General features: G+C 41.7%; 1 protein-coding gene across 6 annotated transcripts in view; it reads left to right on the top strand.

Moving 5' to 3' along the window:
• GOLGA1 (golgin A1) overlaps window positions 1–26607 on the top strand; it is a 63006-nt gene that overhangs the window by 5324 nt on the left and 31075 nt on the right. For all 6 annotated transcript variants that reach the window (XR_009215247.1, XM_032165111.2, XM_032165107.2 and 3 more), the window contains exons 4-11: window positions 4631–4721; window positions 6749–6823; window positions 7765–7862; window positions 9308–9340; window positions 13113–13241; window positions 14410–14579; window positions 15063–15174; window positions 24241–24366. Coding sequence is in view for 5 of the 6 variants with exons in the window: in XM_032165111.2 (XP_032021002.1) it covers window positions 4631–4721; window positions 6749–6823; window positions 7765–7862; window positions 9308–9340; window positions 13113–13241; window positions 14410–14579; window positions 15063–15174; window positions 24241–24366 (834 nt within the window). In the remaining variant the exon portion in view is untranslated. The remainder of the gene's footprint in view (window positions 1–4630; window positions 4722–6748; window positions 6824–7764; window positions 7863–9307; window positions 9341–13112; window positions 13242–14409; window positions 14580–15062; window positions 15175–24240; window positions 24367–26607) is intronic.

Here is a 26607-nt window from a genome sequence, read left to right as displayed (position 1 = left end):
CCCTGGGTTCAAGCAATTCTCCTGCCTCACTCAGCCTCCCAAGTAGCTGGGACTACAGGCGCACACCGTCACACTCGGCTAATTTTTTGTATTTTTAGTAGAGATGAGGTTTCACCGTGTTGCCCAGTCTGGTCTCGAACCGCTGAGTTCAGGCAATCCTCCTGCCTCAGCCTCCCAAAGTGCGAGGATTACAGGCAGCTTTCATTTCTTCAATGTCTCAAACTTGCCTCCCTACTCCATCTTCTAGTAGTAAAAGTACATTTACTAGCACAGGTTAAGCATCTCTAATCTGAAAATTTGAAATCTGAAATACTCCAAAATCTTAAACTTTTTGAGCGCCCACATGGCCACAAGTGGAAAATTTACACATAAATACTTAACACAACTTTGTTTAATGCATATTATTTAAAATATTGTATAAAATTATGTTCAGGCTATGTATATAAAACGTATATGGAACATAATTTCATGTTTACACTTGGGTCCCATCCCCAAAATATTATATTATGTATACGCAGATATTCCAAAATCTGAAAAAATCCAAACTCCAAAACACTTCTGATCCTAACCTGTTTGGGCAGGAGATACTCAACCTATACTATCATTTGATTTCAAGCTGCCTTTCTTTCTGGGACAAACTTGTATTCTATCTGGGTTCCCTGTCCCCAAAGTGACTTTTTTTTTCCTTTGAGACAGGGATCTCTTTCTGTCACCCAGGCTGGAGTGCAGTGGCCTGATCACAGCCCACTGCAGCCTTAACCTCCTGGGCTCAAGCGATTCTCCCATTTCAGCCTCTTGAGTAGTTGGGACTACAGGCACGTGCCACCACACCCAGCTGATTTTTGTAGCGACGGAGTTTTGCCATTTTGCTTAGGCTGGTCTCGAACTCTTGGGCTCAAACGATCTGCCCACCTTGGCCTCCCAAAGTACTGGGACTGCAGGTGCTAGCCGCTGTGCACAGCCCCAAGTGATCTTTCTAAAAGCAGCTCTGTTTATGTCTCTCCAGTACTTAAAACTCATAAAACTCAGTGGCTTCCCCATCATTTTCAGGATGCAGTACAAACTCATTATTATAGCATAATGGTAAACTGTCATGGTCTTCTCTCAGCTTATGTGGCCAGCATTATCTCACTGTACTTTCTTACACCCTGTGCCACAGCCAGATTGAACTTATTGCACTTTCTAGAATGGACCACATTCTTTCATGCCTACAATTTTTGCACATGCTATTTCCTGTCTCTAGAATGTCTCATCTCCCCTTTCACTCCTGCATTCCTCTGACAGACTCTTGTGCGTCTTAAGACTCAGCTCATATGTTACCTCCAGCAAACTCCCTTGACCTGACCTTCTCCTCTGGCAGCCCCCTACCCTTTACCCCTGCTGGCTGTTTGGTGCCTTGTCTTCTGCTAACCTCTGTAATAGCACCTGCTGTATTGCATTATTATTGATTATTTGATTGTTTGTCTCTTCCACTGAACTGGGAGTTTCATGAAAGGCAATAAGTGAAGTGTAGCCCTTAGGAACTCAGGTCAGGTTATAGAGTCGTATCTGCTCTATTATTATTATGTGACTTTGGGCAAGTTTCTTCATTTTTCCTTGCCTTATTTTTCACATCTATAAAATGGGGATAGGAACTGTATCTATCTTTATTAAAGTATGTGTGTCAAAGATCCCCAAGATCATCCCCAGATTTGATTATTCACTAGGAGGATTCACAAGACTCACCATATAGTTTTACTCACTGCTATCATTTATTACAGTGAAAGGATCTAAAACGGAGTCAGCAAAGGGAAAAGGTGCATGGAGAAAAGCTTGGAGGAAACAGGTGCAAGCTTCCAAGATTCTTCTCCCAGTGGAGTTACATAGGACACGCTCCATTCTCCCAGCAATGAGTTGTGACAACACATGTAAAATGTCTACCAGGGAAGCTCATTAGAGACTCAGTGTCCAGGCTTTTTATTGGGGGCTGGTCATGTGAATACCCTCTGCCTACTATGTATCGAAATTCCAGAATCCAGGCCGGGTGGGGTGGCTCATACCTGTAATCGCAGCACTTTGGGGGACCAAGGCAGGTGGATCAGTTGAGGTCAGGAATTTGACACCAGCCTGGCCAACATGGCAAAACCCTGTCTCTACTAAAAATACAAATATTAGCTGAGCATGGTGGCACACACCTGTAGTCCCAGCTACTCAGGAGGCAGGAGAATCGCTTGAACCCAGGAGGCAGAGGTTACAGTGAGCCAACATTGTACCACTGCACTCCAGCCTGGGTGACAGAGCAAGACTCTGTCTAAATAAATAAATAAATAATCCAGACTCCAGAAGGAAAGCAGGTATTCAGCGTAAACCCATATTTTTGCACAAACATTTTAGGCACAGTGAGCCGTTCTTAACAGAATGATGGGAACCCTCCCAAAATCTAAGTTCTCAGATGCCAGCCAAGGACCAACCTTAAAAGCAGGGCTTTCTAAGGATAACAGTCTGAGGCCTGTAATGTCAGTTCTTCTGCGTAGAATGTAAAGCACTTAGCATGGTGTCTGGCTCTAAGCATTTCATAATTAGCTTCTGTTGCTGCTGCTGCTGTTATTTTGGATAGGAGCTCTTTGTTTCACCACTATTCCTAGTGCTTAGCACAGTAGTGAGACATAGGATGTCTCACTAACAGTAATAATCATAACAGCTTCTTATACTGCTAGTGCTGTGGTCTGAATGTTTGTGTCCCCAAAAATTGATATATTGAAACCTAATCACCAGAGTGATGGAATGAGGAGGTGAATCATCTCCGAGATGATTAGCTCATGAGGGAGGAACCCTCATGAATGGGATTAGTGCTCTTACAAAAGAGGCCCCAGAAAGCTGCCTTGCCCCTTCCACCATGTGAGGGCACAGCTAGAAGGTGTCATGTATGAACCGGAAAGTGGGTCCTCACTAGACACCAAATCTGCTGGTGTTGGATAAATCAAAGATGCCATCTTAGGCATCGGTTCCGGGTTCTTCCCTCTCCAATTGGCGCCCCCTAAACCCGCCAAGCACAGCCCGCCAAATAAGCACCCAATCAAAAGGAAACACCTCCTGCTAGCCCCGAGGTCCAGCCCTCCGACCAATCACCAATCACCACAGCACCCTAAAGGACATAAATACTCAGCCCCAGCAGCTCTCTCTCTCTCTCTCTCTCCCCTTCTCTTCATCTTCTCGCACGCTGAGCCTCCAATAAAGATCTCTTGGCTGCCACCGGTGTCGTCTCTAACTAGCCTGTCGCCCTTCAGCTGGCACCTTAATTTTGGACTTCCTAGGCTCCAGAACTGTGAGAAATACATTTCTGTTGTTTATAAGTCACACACTTTATGGCATTTCATTATAGCCGCTCAAACAGACTAAGACAACTGGTAATAGATGACACATATTAAAGCTAATATGTGCCAGGCTGTGTTTTAGGAATTTGACAAGTATTGATTTACTTAATCCTCATCACAGCTCTGTGAGGCAAATGCTATTTGTTATCGCAGATTGCAAATGAGGAAACCAGTGCACAGAGAAGTTGAGTAATGAGCCTAAGTTCTTACAGCTCATAAGTGGTAAAGCTGGAACCTGAAGCAAGGTCTTCTGACACCAGAGACTCTCCTCTTAACTGTCCACTGTCCTGACTCAGTACATATTGGATGGGCAAGTGGCTGGACATGTAGATGAATATTTGAGGTGAATTATTGAATAATCTTTAAAAACATTTCGGGGATACAATGGGAAACATGATTAAGGACTGGATGTTAGTATTTTTTGTTAGGAATGATAATCATATGTTGCCTATGAAGAGAAATAGCCTTAGTTTTTAGAGTATTTAGGATGAAATGTCATGATGTCTGTTATTTAAATTACTTCAGAAAAGTAAAAATTGATGAAGCAAATAAGGGAAAGCATCAGCAATTGTGAAAGTAGATGGAGAGCATTCTTTAGACGAATCTCTCTCCCTTTCTATATTTTGAAAAATTGTATAATGAAAAGTAAAAGAGATTTTAAAAACTGAGTTATTAGCAATCGCAAGCAGTGCCTATAGTAATAGTAGTATTCGTTTATTTTAAAATAATCTGGTTTGTTGGGGAAAATGTATGCCTCATTAATATATTGGTTTGTTGAATGCATGTTATCTGCTGAAGTCTGTGATGCAAGTTAGAGTTTTAGATTGATATCCGTTTGTTTTATAGATGAAGATACTGAAACTTTATCAATATTGGTGAAAGATTCGTAGTCATAGACCAGCTTTTGATCCCTAAAGAACTCCCACCCTCTTTATCCCAGGACTTTACTTTTGGAAAGATAAAGTGATTTTTTTATCATGGCAAATATAGTTTTTGTATTATATACTTGCTGTAATAATGGATCTATTTACTATTATTTATTTCAGTAGCCTGTGTACACATACAATTGATCTGTTTAGCATCTCCTCTCTCCTTCACTTTATAAAAGGAAGAAAGTGTTGCTTCCACTTTCCAGGTAGAGAAACTAGGCCCAGCTTTTCAGTGATTACAATTAATTAAAGTGTAACCAAACCTAAAATAAGACTTGTCACTTTCTGGCTCAGTATTGTGGTCTCACACATATATGAATACGACCTTCCTTGTGTCTACCTCAACAGGCTTCCGATGGAAGCAGCTCCAGAGAAGATCTTTCATCCCAGCTCCTGAGAAGGAATGAACAGATACGGAAGTTAGAGGCCAGACTTTCTGGTATGTCTGAGAACTCATAAAAAGCAAACAACAGGAAACTTGCCTTGCTTGACTCTCTTCCTATAAAATAGCCATATAGGATGACTTTATAGTTATTTTCACATATCATTTTGATCTTTTTAGAAAGGAGCAAGTATACCCTCTTCTGTTAGTGTACGAAATAGTGTAAATTCAAAACTGAATTTGAAAGTTTATTAAAAAAATTTTTCTGCTCCTGAGGTTTCTAGCCATGGAAATAAAAGATAATATATGTACAATAGAGTTGACCATCTTCCACCATTAGCATAGCCTGCTTTCAGGTGGAAAGGGATAGGGTTAGTATTTAAAGGGAATGGCTGACAGATATTGGATTCATCAGCACCAGAGAGAGACTGGTGCTGTGTTGCCACTTCCTGCAGCTCATACCACCTGTGTAAGTGTTGTTGTAGGTCTTTGGGCCACTTTTCAGTGGTATTTCTGACTTCAGCACCTGCATAGAAGGTGTCACTCTCATTATGTCTTTTGTGTGCAGTTTACGATTTACACAGCTCCCATTATATCCTTTGCCTGAGGAGGGCAGGGTCGTGATAGAATTGTGAGTTATTATTTTGGTTTCTGCCAGTGGATACATTTAGAAAGCTTCATCCTGTAAAGTGGTTCATGGCTTCTGTGTCTCTTTTTGTCCCTTGGCCTTTTAATGCCCATTTTATTGGAGTAAAACAGCAGACCCAAATTCACCAAGTGGTATGTGAAATATTTATATTTGTGTAGCTATCAGACCCAAATTCACCAAATTGTATGTGAAGTATTTGTATTTGTGTAGTTATCAAAGGTTCATAGCATAGCTCACAACTACCAGTTAATTATTTTGTCCTCACTAGAGCCTTATTAGGCTTAGCAAGGTTAAGTCCTCACAAGTAGTAAGTGGTAGAGCTGGGATCCAAACCCAGATTTATTTGATGCTAGAGTCTTAATTCCATCTGCTTTAAACTTAATTGCGGCTATCCTGTTACTCCTACCCATAAATAATATCAGTAACAGAGGTAAAGTAATTTTACATTTGTTTAATGTTGGAGAGAGAGTTATAAAATAACATATGTACCTTCCCCATATGGTAGGAAGAATAGTTGAGCTTGACTTACATTAGAGAAGGGACAGGGAAGAGGGCTGACGTTTATTGGGCCCACTATGTCCTGAGTATTGTCGTACAGTTTTAGTATGAGTAATAATAATAGTCACAGTAACAACAATAACAGCTACATTTTATTGAGCACTGTGTGCGAAGCACTTAAGGCATGTAAAATGTTTTATTATCTAATGCATCTTTTGTGGTAGATACAATTAATATCATCATTTAATATATGAAGAAACTAATACTACAGGACCAATAATTTGCTTAAGGTCCCCAGCTAAGGACTGACAGAGTTGGGATTTGAGCTACTGTCTATGTTTTCACTAAACCCTAACTATCTTCTTTGGCCACCTAGATAATTAATTCTGACATTCACATTTAATATGGCGTAGGTTACCAAGTTCTTGTGTAGAAAGGGAGCTCACTTTTTTAGAGAATTAAGTGCTATCACTATAAAGACAATGCTGCACCTAAGGTGTTTGTTATTGCCCTAACTACTGTTCCTGAGTTGTGTGGACTATAAGCGAGCTGTTTAGTGAGTTCACTTTGATCTGTCCTACTGCTAAGGCTGGAAAAGGAAGGGGAAACAGATTTGAAATTAAGTCATGAGATAAATCTGTGTTTTTCATAGCAGGACATTTCTGATCACCAGGCTAAGCCTAATTCTTGTTTTCTATCAAGGCTAAACAAACTTGCCTTTTTGTACTCACCATTTATACACCATGGATAGTTTGTACTATACTTGTTTTCCTGTGTTGTTCATTGTTAATGGGAGGCTGTCTGCCTAGCTTTCCTTAACAGGAATGGTTTTCAGGTTAAGAAAATCATCATCATTCCCATTCATTTTTTTGTTTAATTAACTTCCTTTCCTGATGTTTGTCCATTTCTGGTATGTGCGTCACCCTCCTCACCCAAGACTATGCTGAACAGGTCCGAAACTTGCAGAAGATAAAAGAGAAGCTTGAAATTGCATTAGAAAAACACCAGGATTGTACGTATTTTTTTCCTGCTTTTTTCAATCTTTTCAAGGTTTAGTTTTTTGAAATGAAACAGTAGTGTATGGTTAAGTTTGTCCTTCTTGAAAGCACAAATCTTTATTTTATAAGTAGTATACTTCTTAATCAGGTTGATAAAACGTTTGGCTGATATTTATAAGTATACAAGTTTTATTTATGTTGGCTTATGGGCATGACTCTTAGGAGTAGGTCATTATATGTATCAGCTTGTCTCTATCCAGTTGACCCCTTTATTTAGGCTACCCTCAGGTTTTAATAAAATCTAGTACCTATCCCTTAGGTCTGGATTAGGAAATGGGTTCTCACCACAGCTTCATTACTGCTGTGTTGAGTAACTGGGAGAAATCCCTGTCATCACTCCCTGAGCAATAAAGCATACATTCTGTGTAGTCTACCCTCAATCATATGTTCTTTGGGTACCATCCAAGAAAGATGTTAGTAGAAGTAGAAAGTTATGTTTTTTGTTGATATGTACTAAAACTTTTAAGGAAAATAAAGTAAAAGAAAGGTTTTTTGTTTGTTTTGATTTTTGTTTTTGTTTTTAATTCTGATAAAGTGGTAGTAGCCATCAACTTAGCATCAGCTTTGATGTTTTCTGGCAACCTACCTAACTCAGTGTTCTATCATTGTACCATTTAAAAAGTTACCTTTTGGCATCTTTCTAAATATATATACTTGTCTATTACAAAAAACAAAAACAATAAGGAAACAAACAAACAAAAACTGTGATCTATTACCAAGGCCAAAATATTCTTCTGGAAAGTTGAGGTGGATCCAGCTTTTCCTAGTATCACAATCCACTTATGTGACTTTGGCCTTTTTCATTAGGTGACAGTTGTAAAGTAATCACATGGGCTATTTGTCATGCTGTTTCTGAAGTGTTTTCATATCTCAAATAGAGCCTCTTTGTTAACAGCTTCCATGCGGAAATTTCAAGAGCAGAATGAGACATTCCAAGCCAACAGAGCTAAAATGGCAGAAGGACTGGCTTTGGCATTAGCCAGAAAGGACCAGGTATTTTATATGTGGCACTGCCCAGAACTGGTGGAAAGATTTCACTTAGTGACATGATTTCAAAAATCATGACATAACCTAAAGAAAATATTTATAGCCTAGGAGAAGAGAAATGTTATAAGTTCGTTAAGGTTTTCTTTGGCCGTTTCTTGTAAAGTGAAGAAACTTTACAGTTCTAATCATGAAATGTGTCCAGAATGTGAGAGTATCATTCCTTGCATCTGTGTAGTTTCATCAAATTGAGAAGGGAAATAGTGTATCTGTAATCTGATGGCAGGCCCCAAAATAAGAGAAAAGGTCTCTCCCCTCTAAAAAGCTCTCTGAAAGTCTAACCCCCAAACATTGGCCTTTTATCCTGGAGAAGATGTTATGAACCTAGTCATAATCCATAGTATACAGAGTTTTTCCAACCTCTGTTCCCACGTTTCTTCAATCCCAACCAGCTGGACAGAGGGGAACTCCTATAATCTCAACAGAACCAACCACTGGAAGATGCTGAATGAATAACCACAAGGAAGGAAAATAATTCTGTTACTGGCTATTACAGTAATTATGAAGTATATTTTGTTCAAAATAATAGATGACATTTTAAGTTTAAGATAAGCATCAATATATTGTAATGATAATTTTGATTTATTAAGACAGTTTATTATGTTTCACTTAAGAAATTGTATAATTTATTTCATCTGGAGGAGGTGGGTTGGTTGCTTGGTTTTAAAGTGTCTGTTCATCATCTAGGACGTTTACTAGCCAGAAAAAATACAATTTACCAATATTTAGTGGATAACTATGGTATGAATGTATATAAATGAAGAAATAATCTAAAATTAATGAATTCTGATTATAGGCAATCAGGATATTGCCTTTGTGCAAATGGGCTTTTTTCCCCACTATTTTATGGTTTGTGAATAAAGGGCATAATTCTTTTTCTTTTGACTTACACAGATGGCATAAAGCATGTTGGTAAAATCAAAATGAAAAGGAAAATAATTATCAGGGACTGCAAAAGATCCCCCCTACTCCCCCAGTTTCAGGAATTAATTTCTAAACATCATTTCCAGAATTACTCAACTCAGCTGGTCCCAGCTACCCACTCCCAAGAAATAACAGTACTCATGGCAAAACTCCCAGGAACAAGCCAAAAAGCTGCATCAGAACAGCAGATACAGCTTTTCTTGGGTGCCCTGCTTAGTAAAAATCTGCAGGCTTATATTCATGAATTCATTCTATTCTAGAATCTTAGATAAAGTTCATTTTCTTCTACTTTTATGACTCTTGCCTTTCTTAATATTAAACCAAGTTTATAGATTTTTTTTTTAATTGGCTTTTTTGTTTTGTTTGGTTAGTTGCTTTCTGGGAAGAGTTGGGTTGTTTTGTTTTCTGAAAATCTTGGTATTACAGATACTCTTCACTGGAAACCATACTTTTTTGTTGTTTTGTTTTAGGAATGGTCAGAAAAGATGGATCAGCTTGAAAAGGTTAGTTCATCTTTATTTTTGTCTCATTTTTGTTGGTCTCGTCTCTGGGGTTTGGAAAACGTTTTATCTGGTAACCAATATACTGATTGCTATACCACCTCTTGGAAGCAGGACAGTTTATGATTAGATATTGACTTGAAAACCTCAGATCCTCCCCTTTTTTGGCGAATGTGCAGGATGTCTTTTGTTTGCCCCTCTTGATATACTCTGCACTCCTCCTCTCTTCCCTTTCTGTGTGTACCTGAATGCCGATAGAGACTGTATCAGCAGGGCTCAAAATGCCCTCTGGCATCCGGTTGGGTTCAGCCAGTGGGGAACCCTGAAAGAACCATGTGTGAAAGAAGATGTGGTCAGGATGTTTCTTCCCCCACCTTTCTCCATGTGGGGTCTCTTCAGCTTAGTTGCATCCCATGGCCAAAAATCACAGCTTCAGTTGAACCTTTGGTTTGCCTTCTTGACATAGTTTTTATCTCTGTGGGTTTTATCTCTCTCTTCATCTTTTTGCCTCTTTATGGCCAACTGTTACCAGCACATTATCTTTTGGGCTATCTTACCCATCCCACAGCTTTGATAAGCCCCTTTATTAAACCATCCTCAAAATGCCTGATTTGAGATGGCCGTCTCTTTCTTGCTGTGGTTCTAATTGACACTGTGGTAATATTAGGAGCACTTAAAGATGAAGCAGTGGGGAAGGAAGGCATTTCTCAAGGCTCAGCATTGAACATATATGAGAACCTCTTGGCTAGATGTAGATGAGGAAAATTGATTATTCTAGTACCATTGCTTGCATAACACCATGCAGGTACCTTAAGTAATATATTCCTGGCTCCCACATATGAACAAGATGAAATTTCAAGTCTACAATTGGAAAAACATTTTAGTTTTAAAATAATCATTAGTGTCAACTATTTTTTTTCCATAAAACACCAAGTTAACTTTACTTTCTGTTCTATAGAAATCTGATTATCAAGCTGAGAGAATACATTAACTTTTTTTGAGACAAGGGGTTGTTCTGTCTCCCAGGCTGGGAGTGGCACAATCACAGCTCATTGCAGCCTCAACCTCCTGGGCTCAAATGATTTTCCCACCTAGACTTCCTGAGTAGCCAGGACTGCAGGCTTGAGCCACAATGCCCAGCTAATTTTTAAAAAAATTTTAATAGAGATGAAGTCTCACTGTGTTGCCCAGGCTGATTTTGAGCTCCTAGACCAAAGTGATCCTCCTGCCTGGCCTCCCAAAGTGCTAGGATTACAGACGTGAGCCACTGTGCCTGGCAACATTTTTATGTAAGGAAAGAATTATAGAAAAGTCAAGTCCCAAGGAAACCTGTGCTTGGAAAAAAAAAAAATCCTCAAACATATGCTATTAATGACAGTCTTCTTAAATATGGAGATATGGGTTGCGTTAAGGTTTCTTCCCATAAAAGAAACTCTTAAGATTATGGCAATTGAAATTCTCATTGAACTGTTTTTTTATCTTTTAAAATTTTGGTAAAGGGTATCCATATAGGACTGAACCAACTGAAAAACCTACTTAGGTTCACAAGGTTCACAAAGGGAATTTTCTCTTTGTTTTGTTTTTGTTCTTTTGAAGGAGAGGTTGGGGAAAATTTTTCTTTTTTTTTTTTTTTTTTTTTTTGAGACGGAGCCTTGCTTTGTCGCCCAGGCTGGAGTACAGTGGCGTGATCTTGGCTCATTGCAAGCTCTGCCTCCCGGGTTTACTCCATTCTCCTCCTCAGCCTCCCAAGTAGCTGGGACTACAGGCACCCGCCACCACACCCAGCTAATTTTTTTGTATTTTTAGTAGAGACAGGGTTTCACTGTGTTAGACAGGATGGTCTCGATCTCCTGACCTCGTGATCTGTCTGCCTCGGCGTCCGAAAGTGCTGGGATTACAGGTGTGAGAGGCTGGGGAGTAGGAAATAGTAATGAGCCATCTATATAGGTCTTTGAAGCTACTTTTCATTGTTAAAGTTTTTTTTTTTTTTCAGTCAAGAATTAGAAACTGTAACAGCAGGGTTAGTCCTTAAGAGAGTCCTTTTTTCTTTTTTTTCTTTTTCTTTTTTTTTTTGAGACAGGGTCTCACCACAATGCCCAGGCTGGAGTGTAGTGCAGTGGCACAGTCATAGCTCACTGCAGCCTCGACTTCCCAGGCTCAGGTGATTCTCCCACCTCAGCCTCCCGAGTACCTGGGTTTACAAGCACATGTCACCACGCCCGGCTAATTTTTTGTATTTTTTTTTTTTTTTTTTTTTTTTTTTGAGACGGAGTCTTGCTCTGTCGCCCAGGCTGGAGTGCAGTGGCGCGATCTCGGCTCACTGCAACCTCCGCCTCCCGGGTTCACGCCATTCTCCTGCCTCAGCCTCTCCGAGTAGCTGGGACTACAGGCGCCCGCCACCACGCCCGGCTAATTTTTTGTATTTTTGGTAGAGACGGGGTTTCACCGTGGTCTTGATCTCCTGACCTCGTGATCCGCCCGCCTCGGCCTCCCAAAGTGCTGGGATTACAAGCGTGAGCCACCGCGCCTGGCCTGTATTTTTTATAGAGATGGGGTTTCACCGTGTTCACCAGGCTGGTCTCCAACTCCTGCGTTCAACCGATAGACCCACCTTGGCCTCCCAAAGTCCTGGGATTAGAGGCAAGAGTCCACTGCTAGAAATGATCATTTAATAAATTGTAACCTGTTGACACCAATCATGTCTAATTTTTTTTCTTTTTTTTACTTGTTAACTGAAATCAGTTCTACATTTAATCTACGTGCATTTAATTTTTTTCAGGCATTCAATCTTACTGGTTACTCATGTTTTTCAGCCAGTTCAGTGTGTCACTAAGAACAGACATGTAAAATAAGACTGGGCACAGTGGCTTACGCCTGTAATCCCAGCACTTTGGGAAGTGGAGGTGGGCGGATCACCTGAAGTCAGGAGTTCGAGACCAGCCTGGCAAACATGGCGAAACCTCATCTCTACTAAAAGCAAAAAAATTAGCCAGACATGGTGGTGCACGCCTGTAGTCTCAGCTACTCAGGAAGCTGAGGCATGAGAATCACTTCAACTTGGGAGGCGGAGGCTGCAGTAAGCAAGATCGCACCACTGCAGACCAACCTGGGCAACAGAGTGAGACTCTGTGTCAAAAAACAAACAACGATGAAAGAATAGACATGTAAAATATATATCTGGACTTGCTAAACAGATGTAAGAACTTTAAAGTTCTACATAGGCCATGCACAATGGCTCGTATCTATCAATACTTTGAGAGGCTGAGGCAGGAGAATGTCTTGAGGCCAGGAGTTCAAGATCAGCCTGGATAATAGAGCAAGATCCTGTCTCTACCAAAAAAAAAAAAAGTTCTACATAATTTTGCTTTTATTCCCCTTTTTCACAATTATTTAAAACACATTTATTTTTAAATAAGGAATTAAATTCTCTAGTTAAAGGATTAATTCAATTAAAGAATTTGTAAATGATGCCATATTTCTGTAATGCTTCCCATTATCAATGCGTTATTGTCCACTGGCATGAGATTTCCTTAAGATTTTTCCTTTATTAAGAATTCCACTTTCAGGCCGGGTGTGGTGGCTTATGTCTGTAATCTTAGCACTTTGGGAGGCCAAGGCGGGAGGATTGCTTGAGCCCAGGAGTTCACGGCCAGCCTGGGCAACTAGTGAGACTGTCTCTAAAGACAAAAATTTTAAAAAAGAAAGATTTTCACTTTTGTAATACAGATGTCTAATGCTTTCATTGCCTGAGTTGATGTCTTCTTCTTTCAAATAGGAGAAAAGTATTCTGACAGCCCAGTTACAGGAAATGAAGAACCAGAGTATGAATCTTTTCCAAAGGAGAGATGAACTGGATGAATTAGAGGGGTTCCAGCAGCAGGAACTAAGTAAAATAAAGCACATGGTATGCATTTTTGTTTTAGTAGCTAAATACTGAATAGATGATTATTCACTCTGATTTTACTAGTCATCACTCTCTAATTGCTGATAAATATACACCAGTAATATTTGATATTAATCATATTTGATATTAATAATATTTGTATGTTTTTAAATTTATTAAAATAGAAAAGTTCTGTTTGAAATGTTCTTTTTATTTTTTTTGTTTTTTTTTTTAACTACCGGGTATATAAATTCTCTTATAAGCCGACAAAAATGTTATAGAAGTTTGGCTATTGGTCCACATTTTTTTTTTTAAAATAGATGGAGTCTCACGGTGTTGCCCAGGCTGGAGTATAATGGCTGCTCACAGGTGCGATCATAGCACACTGCAGCCTCAAACTCGTGGGCTCAAGCTCTCCTCCCACTTTAGCCTCCCAAGTAACTGGGACTGTAAGCATGTACTATAGGTGTGTGCCACCATGCCTGACAAGTTTAGATTTTTTTTCTTTTCTTTTTTTTTTTTTTGAGATAGAATCTCACTCTGTCACCCAAACTGGAGTGCAGTGGCATGATCATGGCCCACTGCAGCCTCGACCTCCCAGACTCAAGGGATTCTTCCACCTAAGCCTCTCGAGTAGCTGGGACTACAGGCACACTACCATGCCTGGCTAATTTTTGTATTTTTTGTAGAGGTGGTGTTTCACCATGTTACCCAGGCTGGTCTCAAACTCCTGGGCTCAAATGATATGCATGCCTCAACCTCCCAAAATGGTGGGATTACAGACGTGAGCCACCGTACCCAGCCCAGATTTGTTTTTAAGTGTATTTTTCTTTTTTCCTTTTTTTTTTTTTTTTTTTGAGATGGAGCCTAGCTCTGTCACCCAGGCTGGAGTGCAGTGGTGTGATCTTGGCTAATTGCAACCTCCACCTCCCAGGTTCAAGTGATTCTCCCACCTCAGCCTCCCGAGTAGCTGGGATTACAGGTACCCGCCACCACGCCCGGCTAATTTTTGTATTTTTAGTAGAGACACGGTTTTGCCATCTTAGCAAGGCTGGTCTCAAACTCCTGACCTCAAGTGATCCACCTGCCTCGGCCTCCCAAAGTGTTGGGATTACAGCCGTGAGCCATGCCCGATCTTAAGTGTATTTTTCTTAGCATAGCCCAATGAAACTTTGTATTTTTGTGTCAGCTTTTAAAAAAAGAAGAAAGTCTAGGGAAAATGGAACAAGAATTGGAGGCACGAACCAGAGAACTTAGTCGTACCCAGGAGGAGTTGATGAACTCCAGTCAGATGTCATCAGACTTAAGCCAGAAGCTAGAAGAATTGCAGAGACACTACTCAACGCTGGAAGAGCAGAGGTTCTTGCTTGGTCTGTGGGGCCCTTGGGAAGAGGTGTTAGTGTAGTTCTGGCTATAGCCTGCCCACCTTTCCCCATTGTTCATTATACCACTTTCTGATTCCAGTGCTGGCAAAGGCTTCTGAACACATCCTTACCTGCCTAGGACTCAGACCCCACCCCACCTCCAACCCATTTTCCCCTTCAGCTGCTGAAACTCAGGACACTTCCAGCCCTGCTGAGCAATTCAGTGTGGTTTTAGTTTTTAAAGTATTAATAGACTAAGGAAAGGCAGGTCAGGATTTCTTTCTTAAACTAGGGTGGACTTTTTCTCTTTGGGCTCCTGCTTCAGAGAGAGCCGAGGCTTTTTCCATTGAAAACCTGCATGTGGCTAATGATGCTTGTAGCCCTGACATGGAAGGAACCATTTGTATTTTTCCTGCAGAAGACTGTATATTAGATGAGATATCCAAATTTGTTCATTGTCTGCTTTCTTTTGATGAAGAGATCATGTGATAGCTTCAAAAACAGGTGCAGAAAGTAAGATCACAGCCCTGGAACAAAAGGAACAAGAGCTCCAAGCACTCATTCAGCAGCTTTCCATTGATTTGCAAAAGGTAAGTAGAATATGAGGAGAAGACCTGGATTTCTAAGATTCATAAAAACAAATTCTTTCAGAAATTTCTGCCTGAGAGTGGCTACTGAACATACATTTCTCATGCAGTCCACATGGCTCCATTTCCTGTTCTAGCCAGGCTGCACTCAGATGGAAATGGCCATACAGCTGAACAAGGGTTGCTTAGCAGAAATAGTCAGTATTTTCCTGACAGGAATTCTCAAAATACACCATTTGGTCGACTCAAATATGTCTTTTTTTTTGGGGGGGGGTGGGGGGAACAGAATCTTGCTCTTGTTGCCCAGGGATTATAGGCGCCTGCCACTACCCCGGCTAATTTTTGTGTTTTTAGTAGAGACAGGGTTTTACCATGTTGGCCAGGCTGGTCTGAAACTCCTGACCTCGTGATCCACCAACCTCGGCCTCCCAAAGTGCTGAGATTACAGGCGTGAGCCACCATGCCTGGCCTGACTCAAATATGTCTTTAAGCAGATAATGGACCTTGAGCAAGAAAAATATAACAGTGGCTGACATGACCAGGGCTGTACCTTTGACATACTTGGCTGTAATCCAGTTTGTTTTATGGCACATAATCAAATGATGTCATTACAATTTGTTTTTTCATTTCATTGACATACATTTGTTTCTACATTAGGGCTGTGCTAAACTCTGAGAATATAAAGATGAACGATAATATTATTGAATATAAAGTAGTATTTCTCAGGCCCAGCACAGTGACTCAAGCCTGTAGTCCTAGCACTTTGGTAGGCCAAGGCAGGAGGATCACACGAGGTCCTCCTCTTGACCCCATCTCTATCAAAAAAAAAAAATTAGCCAGGTGTGGTGGTGTGCATCTGTAGTTCCAGCTGTTTGGGAGGCTATGGTGAGAGAATCGCTTAAGCTCAGGAATTCAAGGCTGCAGTGGGCTATGACCATATCACAGCACTGCAGCCCAGGCAACAGAGCAAGACTATCTTTAAAAATAAAAATAAGGCTGGGCGTGGTGGCATACGCCTGCAATTCCAGCTACTTGGGAGGCTGAGGCAGGAGATTCAGTTAAACCTGGGAGGTGGAGGTTGCGAGTGAGCCAAGATTGCACTACTGTGCTGCAGCCTGCCTGGGTGACAGAGAGAGACTTTGTCTCAAAAAAATAATAAAATAAATAAATAAATATAAATAAAATAAAGTAGTATTTCCCAATGAGATATTTCTTATTGGCATTTTGAGCAGAACAACTTGTATTGTATGATTGTCCATTGCATTGCAGGACATTTAGCATTCCTGGCCTCTGGGTTCTGAATGCCAATAGCATCCTTCAGTCATTGACATCCAGCCCTTCCCCTCACATCATAGAACCATCCCCTGTTCGGCAGTGCCATCCACCCTACCCTCATCTTTTCAGAAATGCTGATCTCAAGTGAGACAGAGCCTTACAGCATAGTTACAGTACAGTAAGATTTTGTCAATAGAGGTCTGTATACCCCTTCTAGCTAAGTATTATACTTACAGATACCTAAGTGGAAACTAAGAGAGGTTATTGACCTTGTTCACAGTTATAACAGTAAGTGACAGAGTTGGATTCTAACCCAAGTCTTACTCCAAAACTCATGCTTATTCTACTGCACTTTGCTGCCTCACAATAAGGAGCACCCAGTAAATATATACATGAATGAATGACTGTGATACAAGCTTTCTACCCTCAATGAACTAAAAATCTCAATACAGACATTGTTTTCCTTCAGAAGCTTACAGTTTCATTATAGAACTCAAACCTACTGTAATCACAAGAAAGGAAATGCTCAAACAAGAAGTCTCAAGTAAATGAACTAGATTTTTCTTTTTTCTTTTTTTTTTTCTTTTTTTTTGAGACACAGTCTTGCTCTTTCACCCAGGCTGGAGTGCAGTGACGTCAACGGCTCACTGCAGCCTCAGCCTCCCAGGCTGAAGTGGTCCTTCCACCTCAGCCTCCCAAGTAGCTGGGACTACAGACACACTCCGCTACAACAGGCTAATTTTTTTTATTATCTGTAGAGATGGGGTTTCACTATGTTGCCCAGGCTGGTCTCGAACTCCTGGGCTCAAGCAATCCACCCGCCTCAGCCTCCCAAAGTGCTGGGATTACAGAGGTGACCACCACACTCAGCCCTAGATTTTTCAAATACAAAAGATATGCCATAGGGGAAGTACATTCCAGCCTAGGAGTCAAGGAAATCTTCCTAGAGGAACTGGAATGTCAAGGATCAGGAGGACAGCAGGAGGCAAAAAAGGCAGAAGGTTAGAGTACATCTGGGATCATGGAAGAAGGGAGACAATACATACACAACTTTGGTTTTTGTATTGTTTTGTTTTTTTCTGAGACAGGATCTCACTTTGTCACCCAGGCTGGAGTGCAATGGCGTGATCTTGGCTCACTGCAACCTCCACCTCCTGGGCTCAAGCAATCCTCCCACCTCAGCCTCCTGAATAACGGGGACTACAGGCACCAACTGGGCTAATTTTTATATTTTTAGTAGAGACAGGATTTCACCATGTTGGCCAGGCTGGTCTTGAACTCCTGGCATCAAGTGATCTGCCCACCTCGGCCCTTAAAAGTGCTGGGATTACAGACACCTGGCCACAACTTTGATAGTCAAGGGACCCTTTGATGTCAGTTAGAACCATCTGTTGTTTTTATAATTGGAAAAATGGGGCTCAGAGAAGTCCAGACTGTGGTCACAGTATTTTCATTCATTCTAAAAATACTAGTTGAGTCTTACTATGTGCTGGGCTCTGTGCTGGGTGTTCATAATATTATGGTGAGCAAAATAGATACAGTTCTTGCCTTTGTGGTGCTTATAGTCTAGAAGGGAAGTCAGACATTAATCAGTAATCACATATATAATTACTAACAGTGATGAGTGTTCTCAAAGAAAACTACGAGATGTTGTGAGATCCTATTAAAAGATATCAGATCAGGGCTGGGCTTGGTGGCTTACACCTGTAATCCCAGCACTTTGGGAGGCCGAGGCAGGTGGATCACCTGAGGTCGGGAGTTCAAGACCAGCCTGACCAACATGGAGAAACCCTGTCTCTCCTAAAAATACAACATTAGCTGGGCATGGTGGCACACGCCTGTAATCCCAGCTACTTGGGAGGCTGAGGCAGGAAAATCGCTTGAACTCAGGAGGTGGAGGTTGCAGTGAGCCGAGATCGCACCATTGCACTCCAGCCTGGGCAATAAGAACAAAACTCCGTCTCAAAAAAAAAAAAAAAAAAAGATATCAGATCAGATCCAGTCTTGGAGCCGTAGAACACTTAAGGAAGTAACACTTGATACAGTGCTCAGGCTGGAGAGAAAGGGATGATGGGAGAGAATTTCAAGCAGGGAGCAGCATGAACAAAAACTGAGGCAAATAAAAGGATTAGCACATTCAAGGAACTAGAAGAAAGCCAGTGACATACAGAATAAGAGAGAATAACAGATTACTGTGGCCATTAGGAGACTGAGAGGGTCTTCCACTTAGGAAGCTTTTGCAGTTGTTCGACTATAAGATGATGGAGGCTTTGACAAGTGTGGTGGTGAAGATAATAATGGGTAGACAAATGTAAGAACTATTGAAGAGATTGACAGACTTACTAATGTAATAGATATGGGAGGAGAGGAAGAGAAAAGTCTGTATTTTTATGGGTGATTTATGGGCTTCTGGCTTGGGCAACAGAAGGGCTGGTATTGTGTGAAGATTGTAAATTTGGAATTTGTTTTTTCTTGTCTTTATTGAGTATATATAAAAACATATTTATAAAATATGAGTATGATAGAAAGTATAATAAGGCAATGAGCCCTCTGAGCTATCCCTCAGGTTAAGAAAAAGAACAATGTGTTTATCTTTGAGGTTCCCTCTGTGCCCTTCACTATTCCATCCCATTCCTTTTTCCTTTGGAAGTAAGTACTATCCGGAGATTGCTTCATTGTCTACTTTGCTTTCTAATGTTGTCAGTTTTATCCCTAAACAATATCTTCTTTAGTTTCCCATGCTTGTTAATGTTATATAAATGAAATCATTCTGTAGGTATTTTTCTAAACTTAACTTTTTTTGTGCTCAACATTGCGCTCCTGAAAAACGTTCATATGATACCTGGAGCTATAATTTATTTTTTCTCAATTATATAGTAATATATTAGGGACATATCAAAATTTTAATTTTTGTCATTAGTGGTTTTTTTTTTTTTTGCGTCAGGGTCTCACTGTCACCCAGGCTAGAGTGCAATGGTGCAGTCATGGCTCACTGCAGCCTCAAATTCCTGGGCATAAGTGATCCTCCCACTTTAGCCTTCCATATATCTGGGACTACAGGCTTACACTACCACACCTGGCTAATTAAAAAAAAATTTTTTTTAGAGATAAGGTCTCACTATGTTGCCCAGGCTAGTTTTGAATTCCAGGGCACAAGCGATCCTCCTGCCTCAGCCTCCCAAAGTCCTGGAATTACAGGCATGAGCCACTTTGCCTGGCTTTTGAAGATTTTTAATTACTGAATAGATTTCCTTAATGGTAATTCTAAGTTTATATATTTATTCCTAAGTTTTGTTAATTTATATTTTTCTACATAATTGTTCATTTGCTATATGTTTAATGTTTTGTCATTGTATTTCTTATATTCTTTTTTTAGTTGCTCCCCTATCTTCATTCGTAGTAGTATTTATGCATTTTCTATTGTTTTCTAGTTATTCTTACCAGATGTCTGTCAGTTTGGGAACAAAATTTTACTTTAATTCTTTTCATTTTGTTTTTATTTAACCCACAGTGTTCAGAATTACACATCTTTTACTCTACTAGATAGCAGTTCCTCAACTGTAGCCATTATCTTTTGACTTCCCAATTTATGTTCTTCCTAACCTTATTGTACTTAACATAATATTTTCATGGAATTCACCTTACTTTTTTTTTTTTTTACTTAAATAAGTATATTCATTCATTCATTCATTCATTCATTCATTTAGAGATGCAGTCTCACTCTGTTGCCCAGGCTGGAATGCAATGGTGTGATCTTGGCTCACCGCAGCCTCCACCTCCCAGGTTCAAGTGATTCTCTTGCCTCAGCCTCCCAAGTAGCTGGGACTATAGGCACATGCCACCATGCCCAGCTAATTTTTGTATTTTTAGAAGAGACAGGGTTTCACCATATTGGTCAGGCTGGTCTTGAACTCCTGACCTCTTGATCTGCCTGCCACGGCCTCCCAAAGTGCTGGGATTACACACGTGAGTCACCACGCCCTGCCATTTATTTTATTTTATCTATTTATTTATTTATTTTTGAGACAGAGTTTTGCTCTTGATGCCCAGGCTGGAGTGCAATGGCGCGATCTCAGCTCACCGCAACCTCAACCTTTTTTGTTTTCAATTTTTTTACTTTTGTAGGGAAAAGATCTCCCTGTGTTACCTGGGCTGGTTTTGATCTCTTAGCTTTAAGCAAGCCTCCTGCCTCGGCCTCTCACAGTGCTGGGATTAGAAACATAAGCCACTGGTCTCGGCGCAATAAATACATTTATAATGAAGGAAAAAAAGGCATGTTGGGAGAACCGAAAGGATAGACAAGTGGTTAGCACCTAGGAAGTGGAAATGGTGCTAGATGAGGCTGGGAAGGTATGCAGGGCCAGTTGTATAGAGTAAATAGTGAACATGAAATTCCATAAATGATCATTAGTGAATATTTAACAAGAACAGCTGAGCATTTACCCTGAGCTCAGTATTCAGGTGCTTTACAGATAGGGACTCATCGAGTCCTCACAACTACCCTTTGGTTAGACAGTGTTTTCCTATTTTACAGGTGATAGTAATGAGCATCTGACATCAAAGGCTAAATGATTTGTCAAGACCGTACAGCTGGAGTCAATGACAGAGCCAGGATTCAGACTCATGTCTGTCTGAATCAAGTGACCACCACCCAGAATTGATGCAGTCCATATTCTGGGACTGTAACTGTGAGGCCCAGACTCGGGAGGGAGTAGGTGAAGAGGGTGATCATTAGGAAAGGGGCAGGTTTGATGTCAGGGAGTATGGCTTGGTAGCTGTTTCCTAGTCCACATGAGGTGTAGAGGGCCTGAAGTAAACCAGCCAGCCTGGAGAAGGAGGTTGCATATCAATATGTTGCACAAGAGGCATAAGTGGAACTTGGCCACTGATTCTTTTTCTGTCCCTAACTTTGCCTAACACAGTGACCTGTGTAAGATGTGTTGTTTTGGTTTTAACTGGAAAGGGTCATCTATACCTCTTGAATTCAGATTGATGTATAATGGAACAAATGTAGACTTTGGATCCAGAAGACCTGGATTTAAATCCTTAATCTATCGCTAATAGGTATGTGCCTTTGGGCTAGTCCCTAAGCTTCACTTTCCTTGTAAATGGATGTGGCAAAGAGCGTTTGTAAGGACTAGACATAATAGGAAGTGCTTGCAGCATTCCCTTGACCCTTTATGTCTGTCTTTATGCTATTACCACACTGTCTTGATCATTGTCACTTTAGAGTTGAAATCAGGTAATGTTCTCCAACTCTTACATCAACAGTTATTCTTTTTCTTTCCTTTTTTTTTTCTTTGAGATGGAATGTCGCTCCTCGCTCAAGCTGGAGTGCAGTGGCGCGATCTCCACTCACTGCAAGCTCCGCCTCCCAGGTTCACGCGATTCTCCCGCCTCAGCCTCCTGAGTAGCTGGGACTACAGGCGCCCGCCACCACGCCCGGCTAATTTTGTTTTTGTATTTTTAGTAGAAATGGGGTTTCACCGTGTTAGCCAGGATAGTCTCGATCTCGTGACCTCGTGATCCGCCCACCTTAGCCTCCCAAAGTGCTGGGATTACAGGCGTGAGCCACCGTGCCCGGCCTACAGTTATTCTTTTTCAATATTGCTGCTGCAATCTTGTTATAACTGCTGCTGCTATATTACAGTTATAACTATTGCTACTATTAACATTATCAATAAGAGACCCATAAAGATGGGTCAACATGGCCAAAACTGGCTTTTTTTTTCCTGTCACACTCGCTGTCTTTCCTGTGTTATCCACCTTGCATAATGTTACCATTTGCCCAGGTGTCTGAGCCACAGACCTGAGAGTTGTGTTCAGCTGTTCTTTCCTCCTCACCCAGCCTCTAGCCTAGCAGGACTTGTCTGTTACCTCTTTGTATGTGCTGCCCTTTATGCAGAATGATTGTTCCTCTTCCACCCTCTTTCACCTGGACTTGCCCATTCAGGAGGCCTGATCTGATTCTCCCAGTTAATCCCTCTTGCATCTGATATCTCATAGCACCATGTGTGTCCCTCTGTTGAAGCACAGTTGTACTGTTTTGTAATTAGTTGTGTGTCTGTCTCCACCACCAGCCTCCATGCTGGAATTATGTTGATTGTATCCTCAGAAAACAACAGATAGAGTTGAGGCTTGATGAAAGTTTATTGAATTGCGGGGTCATAAATCTAGTCTTCAGACTTGCCCTCCACTATCTCTGTTGTCCACCTGTGAGAATTCAGAATGGCAAATACTTCTTCCCAAAACCATACACCCTGGTTGCTGCCTCTTATCCTGAGGAGAGATTGGCCAGGTTACAACTGAACATGAAAGTTTATGGCTTGAGATGGAGCAACGGAAGTGTAAGATAAGGGAATTTGAGGGAACAGAGTATATGTGAAGAGGTACAAGTCTTCACAGTGAGATTTTGTTGCCATACAACCTTTTCTGGGGAAGAATGGGCATCCTCAGTGGGGATGTAAGAACTCATGTATTCAAAGCTTCCTGGATCCTCTGCTTTGACATTGAGCAGTGATATGGTTAGGCTCTGTGTCCCCACCCAAATCTCATCTCAAATTGTAATGCCCACATGTCAAGGGAGGGACCTGGTGGGAGGTGATTGGATCATGGAGGCAGATTTCTCCTTTGCTGTTCTTCTGATAGTGAGTGAGTTCTCATTAGAGCTGATGGTTTTACAGTATGGCACATCCCCCCTCGCTCGCTTGCTCTATCCTGCCACGGTGTAAGACGTACCTTGCTTCCTCTTCTCCTTCTGCCATGCTTGTAAGTTTCCTGAGGCCTCCCAGCCATGTGGAACTGTGAGTCAATTAAATCTCTTTCCTTTATAAATTACCCAGTCTCAGGTATTCTTTATAGCAGTGTGAGAATGGACTAATACAAGCAGCAGTTGAAGATTAGTAGCAGTAAAAGGAACCAAGTTAGTCCCAACCTGTCGCTACCACCACTACCATCATAGCTAAAGAGATAGACTGGCCGGGCACGGTGGCTCACGCCTGTAATCCTAGCACTTTGGGAGGCCGAGGCTGGTGGATCACGAGGTCAGGAGATCGAGACCATCCTGGCTAACACGGTGAAACCCCGTCTCTACTAAAAATACAAAAAATTAGCTTGGTATGGTGGTGGGCACCTGTAGTCCCAGCTACTCGGGAGACTGAGGCAGGAGAATGGCATAAACCCGGGAGGTGGAGGTTGCAGTGAGCCGAGATCGCACCACTGTACTCCAGCCTAGGTGACAGAGCGACACTCTGTCTCAAAAACCAAAAAAAAAAAAATAGATTGAAATAAAACGGGCAGCTGTTGGTCTAGAGCCAAGGTGTGAGAGGCATGGCAGCTCTGCTGTGGTCCCTGTGCTGTGAGCCAGGTGAATCTCATCATTTCAGAAGTTCTCTCTTTAGCCTTAAAGCCACTATATCAGCACTGTTACTGCTTTATCCAGCCCCTCAGCTTTCAGGAGCATTGTTCCATAGGTCATTGCAGGCTGGGTGCTTCTTGGTGGGATTAGTTCTGTTGCCTCTGCCAGGTAGGTAATGCCTTTGTTCCAGACTGTCAGTTGTTTAATTGGGAAGAGTTTGCTTCTTGCTGCACTAGGTCTGAGCTGGATCCCTGAGTTTTGCCAGGTTCTAATCTCACATTTTCTGTATCCCATTTTCGGGGAAGATCTCTTGGCTGTTTGTTCTTCTAGGACACAGTTGAGGACAGAATTGCAGGAAAATGTGATGGCCCAAGAGAAAGCAGGAAGGAAGGAAGAGAGGGCTTCTAGTATAAAGTGATCTCTGCTTTCACCTGCAGGTCACTGCTGAAACTCAAGAGAAAGAAGACATTATCACACATTTGCAAGAGAAGGTTGCATCCTTGGAGAAGAGACTAGAACAGAACTTATCAGGAGAAGAACACGTGCAAGAACTCCTGAAAGAGGTAACTTCTGTTCTCTTTGGGCTGGCTGGTGTTAGAAAGGCAGGGTTGATTCTGGTGACTTCACAAATCCTAGAGTTTCAGAGCTATAGGGCCAGCAAACAGCATGGTAACAAAAGAAGTGTCTCCAACTTTGCCTTGTCCTGCTTACATCAGAAAGAGCCTTATGTCACCTGTGGGTGACATGCTTTTCTCAGGGAAAGGGAGAGCTGTATGCAGAGATATATACAAACGGATAGCATCTCATCACCAATAAACCACACCTAGTGATTTCCGCCACTTGGGCTGCCTTGTCTTTCTGCACTGCCCTCTTCCCCACCATTTTGTACTCTGCAGTGGCCAAGGAAAATAGCTACATCTGCCCCTTGGCAAAAGCAAGAATTACCTTGGGCAGCATTCTCTCCTTCCCGAGGGAGGCTGTTGTGCAGACTGGCCTCTTCCCCAGTGGTGCAAGTGAACTTTCTCATCAGGCTGAGCTCATTGTCTGCACACATTCTGCTCTTTCCTCTCTTTCTGTTCCAGTGATTGGCCACACCGTGACAAAGTTGACAAAGCTGAGGTCATGGGGCTCCTCCTAGATTAGACCCTCCCTTTCTTTCTTTAGTCAGTTTCAACTAAATACCTCCATCTCCACTGCCACTGGTTGTACTTCAGGGTTTCCAGCAAATCTAGCCTAGCCTATGTGAGAAGTCTCCAGATTGGCCTACCCAGCATCAGTCTTTCTTCCTTCACTCTCTGACACAGTCTTCCATGCTCACTGCCAAACCAATCCTCCTACTCAGCACTGGTGACTGTATCACTCTCTTAAACATCTTCTACAATTCCCTTCAACAGTCTGCAGTAAGTGTAATGTGGGTTCTAGGGAGTAAATTGATTTCTAGAATCAGACTATCCATGCTTGTATTTTGCCTCTTCTACTTACCAGCTGTGACTTGGAGCAGCAGTTCCCAACCCATTTGGCACCAGGGACTGGTTTCGTGGAAGACAGTTTTTCCACAGATGGGGTCGGGTGGGGGCAGGTGAGGGGGTGGTTTCAGAATAAAACTGTTCCACCTCAGATCATCATCGTCCCTAGATTCTCATAAGGAGTGTGCAACCTGGATCCCTCACTTGCGCAGTTCACAATAGGGTTCATGCTCCTCTGAAAAGCTAACACCACCTCTGATCTGACTGGAGGCAGATCTTAGGCGGTAGTGCTTACTCATCACTCACCTCCTGCTGTGCCGCCTGGTTCCTAACAGGCCACAAAGTCTGTGGCCCAAGGGTTGGGGACCCCTGACTTAGAGCAAGTAATTTAATCTCTTTGTGTTTGCTTCCTCCCCAATAAAATTGGTTTTATTATACTATTAAACTCAGAATTGTTAGGGTTAAATAAGTTACAATATGTGAAGTGCTTAGAATGATAACCGGAACATAGTAGGGTCTCAATATATGTCAGCTGTTAACATGATCAGTATTCTTATTGTGCCATCATCATTATTATAAAGTTTAATGTGCATAGAAATTACTTGGGAAGTTTGTTTAAAGTGTATATCTCTAGGCCAGGCGTGGTGGCTCACACCCGTAATCCCAGCACTTTGGGTAGCTGAGGCGGGCAGATCACCTGAGGTCAGGAGTTCAAGACCAGCCTGGCCAACATGGCAAAACCCCGCCTCTATTAAAAATACAAAAATTAGGCCTGGCGCAGTGGCTCACGCCTATAATGCCAGCACTTTGGGAGGCTGAGGCGGGCGGATCACGAGGTCAGGAGATCGAGACCATCCTGGCCAACATGGTGAAAGCCCGTCTCTACTAAAAATACAAAAATTAGCTGGGCGTGGTGGCACATGCCTGTAGTCCCAAGCTACTCGGGAGGCTGAGGCAAGAGAATTCCTTGAACCTGGGAGGTTGCAGTGAGCTGAGATCATGCCACTGCACTCCTGCCTGGTGACAGAGTGAGACTCCGTCTCAAAAAAAAAAAAATCAGCTGGGCATGGTGGCGGGTGCCTGTAATTCCAGCTACTCAGGAGGCTGAAGCAAGAGAATCACTTGAACCCAAGAGGTGGAGGTTGCAGTGAGCCAAGATCGCACCACTACTTTCCAGCCTGAGCGACAAGAGTGAAATTCCATCTCAAAAATAATAAATAAGTAAATAAAGTATATATCTCTGGCCCTACCCTCAGAAATTCTGATTTTCTTAGGCTTGGAGCAAGGCCTCAAATCTATACAACTAGCTGAGATTAACAACTATCTCAGTAACAGCTA

The sequence above is a fragment of the Hylobates moloch genome, unplaced genomic scaffold, assembly GCF_009828535.3.
Source record: "Hylobates moloch isolate HMO894 unplaced genomic scaffold, HMol_V3 SCAFFOLD_10, whole genome shotgun sequence".
In the NCBI taxonomy this organism is placed as follows: domain Eukaryota; kingdom Metazoa; phylum Chordata; class Mammalia; order Primates; family Hylobatidae; genus Hylobates; species Hylobates moloch.
The sequence above is the reverse complement of the archived record's forward strand: the minus strand, read 5'-3'. Positions and strand labels throughout refer to the sequence as shown.